Genomic DNA, 2,883 nt, shown 5'->3' on the forward strand with positions numbered 1-2,883 from the left:
CTCGAGCAGTTTAGACCAGGACGACGACAGCTCTTTGTTTTTACTCTTTTCAAAATAAGATTCACATTTTTTAAATGTATGACAATTAAGTAAGAAAAAATAATTAGCTGAAGGATAAAATATTAAGACCTCTACATGTGTATTTATGATTCCCAGTGTACTTTGCATAAAGTCATGCTAGATTTTAAATGTTGGTGCCAACAAATGACATGAAAAACCAGCAGCGTGTGAGAGCAGTGCACGGTGACGCTGCACCCCGTCTGTGGCATCAGCTCCGCATCCACCAACTCCACTGTAGGTGGCAAAGTCAAAGATATCGATCATTTCCTTAAACATGTTGGTTGTTGTAGTTTGTTGGACTTGGTTTTTAAATTAGTTTTGGTCTTTATGAGATTTGTGTTAGTAAGACAAACAAAAACATTGCAGTCCTTTATATCGTTGGCAGCTGCACCTTGTTGTTGTTGCTTCATCCTGCAGTCAACTTGTTTTGTCTTATTTGAATGTGATGATTTATATCTCTGGATGATTTTCCATCTGTATTAACAGTCTAAACTAATTTTTCCATGGTCATTTGTGTGAGAGTTTCTGATAAAAGGCTATTTATCAGCAAACATGTTTTTGTTGTGTGTCTCTTTTTGGATTGTGTTTGTTGTGTTTAATCTTATCAAATAAGGACAAATCATTGCAGCCACCAGTGCCACTCCAACTGGAGCCAGTGAGCTCGAAACATGTCTATTATCTTTACATAGAAAATTCTTGCTTCCAAATAACAGGTTAAAATCTGGTGTCTTGTTAAAATGTTGAACATCTTCAAAACTGGGAGCAGCAGCTCTTCCTGAGAGATCAGTGAGACTAAGGCTGCTTTCTTATTCCTGTATTTCCATCCAGTATCCTGGAGCCATATTACTGCCCCACATTCTACTGTTTTTCTCTCATTATTGCTGCTGTTATAAAATGATTTGGAAACAAAATGTTTTAACAAAAGTGCAAAACCATCCATCCATTATCTCTACCGCTTGTTCCTGGAGCCAATCCCAGCTGAAATTTTGATTTTCCATGTCCTTCAGTGAGTGCCCTATGAAGGGTTAAACCTTTTCATCCAATGGAAACTCACTTTCTACATGTTGTATCTGTCCTGTTGAAGCTCAGATGTTTAGTTACCTTTCATGGAATAGCCCATGCATAAGTAGAATGATCCACTGTACTGTTCTCCAGTCAAATGAAATGTGTACTCTTGGTTATGATGATGTGATGCTGAGACTGTCCACTTCCTTGATCCTCACTCTTCTCCAGCTCTTTCTGAGTGAAGATCTGAGGCAGCAGAACTTTTTCATTTCTGCATTTTAATTAGTTTTATTCCCTTGTATCCCATTTAACCAGTTTTTGTCATAATTGCTATATTTTATTAAAGTTAGTTAAAAATTTGAATACTTTTTCTTTTTGCTTTCACATCCAAATAGAGGGAGAGGGGGGTCCCCTCTCTGACCGGTAGAGGTAAGGACCTCCTCTGCTTTAAAAGGTGGTGTGGGTTGTTGGAAATAATAGACTCCTTTTCCTGGCATGGATTTAATGAGTAATTACACATCTAAGAGGTACAGAGGTTCCAATTAAATTAGACTAGCAGTCGGGGTATCTTTTAAGAGTGATCTGTTAGTGATCTGTTAAAATACATTATGGTATAGTCTTGTCACATTCAATTAATGTAAGTGCATTAAGATGCTATAAGTGTAGTAATAGGAGACCACAAATTGCTCAGCAGATGCTTGTCTGCAGATCAGATAGACAAGGAGGGAGGTTATCCCAGTAGCTTGTAAGTTTATGGACTACGTGCATTAAAAGGGTCTGATTATCTCTTGGATCAGATCCTCTTGTGCTGTAAGGTTCCAGATCTGGCAACCCCGGCGCGTTGTGATTACATTAGGAGGGAGTCAGCAGAACCCAGAGTCTCAGTGGGAGAACAGGTCAGCCCCTGGTGGAATTCACCCATGTTCGCTACAGGACCAACAGCCCTGATAACATATTGTCAGCACACTGGTCACCAGCTATCGCCTCCCCTGTGTCTGGGAGCAAATATGACTTCTGCATTCAAGTTAGTTTTTAACACAATGAAATGAGACACACCCTTGAAATCCAGTTGAACAGGTGAGTATTTAAAGAAACCAACTGGCAAAGCTCCACCCAGTGAATCACCTGAGAGAAATCAGTAAACAGAAATGAATATTCTTCCCTGAAAAGGAGAGGCACAGAGATAACGATAGGATTCGACATCATAGTAGAACCTAAGCTTCAACAGAGAGATGACAGATGTAATTCTAGAATACTAACACTACAACCTGCAGCTGGCTTCAACAGATGTGAGTTTTCAAAGAATTTTGATTTTAAAGAACTTTAGAAAAGGAGACAGTGACTGACTTTGTGTTTCAAAACTCTGCTTGTTGGGTTCTCAGCTTTAAAATGGCCTTGAGATCAGAGGAGAAACTCACTTGTTCAGTCTGCCATGACATTTTTAAAGATCCTGTTCTTCTGACATGTAACCACAACTTCTGCAACACCTGTGTACAGACATGGTGGAGACAGAAACAAACAAGGGAGTGTCCAGTGTGTATGGTTCTGTCCAAAAGGAACAACCCACCTCGTAACCTGGCTTTAAAGAACCTGTGTGAGGCCTTTTTACTGGAGAGAGATCAGGGAGCTTCAGTAGGGTCTGAGGGTCTCTGCAGTCTGCACTCTGAGAAATTCAAACTCTTCTGTCTGGACCATCAGCAGCCAGTGTGTGTTGTCTGTAGAGATTCAAGAATGCATATCAACCACAGATTCAGACCCATCGATGAAGCTGCACAAGAACACAGAGTGAGGCTCCAGAAATCCCTGAAGCCCTTACAG

At 40.2% G+C, this 2,883-nt stretch overlaps 1 protein-coding gene across 1 annotated transcript in view; it reads left to right on the top strand.

Moving 5' to 3' along the window:
* Positions 1 to 1,729: 1,729 nt before the first annotated feature.
* The window catches only part of LOC109974770 (E3 ubiquitin-protein ligase TRIM39-like), a 2,030-nt gene continuing 876 nt past the window's right edge, over positions 1,730 to 2,883 (top strand). The window contains exons 1-3 of the mRNA XM_020625147.1: positions 1,730 to 2,142; positions 2,236 to 2,354; positions 2,448 to 2,880. Of these exons, the coding sequence (XP_020480803.1) occupies positions 2,455 to 2,880 (426 nt within the window). The 5' untranslated portion in view covers positions 1,730 to 2,142; positions 2,236 to 2,354; positions 2,448 to 2,454. The remainder of the gene's footprint in view (positions 2,143 to 2,235; positions 2,355 to 2,447; positions 2,881 to 2,883) is intronic.

Source organism: Monopterus albus, unplaced genomic scaffold, assembly GCF_001952655.1.
Source record: "Monopterus albus unplaced genomic scaffold, M_albus_1.0 scaffold347.1, whole genome shotgun sequence".
NCBI classification, from domain to species: Eukaryota; Metazoa; Chordata; class Actinopteri; order Synbranchiformes; family Synbranchidae; genus Monopterus; species Monopterus albus.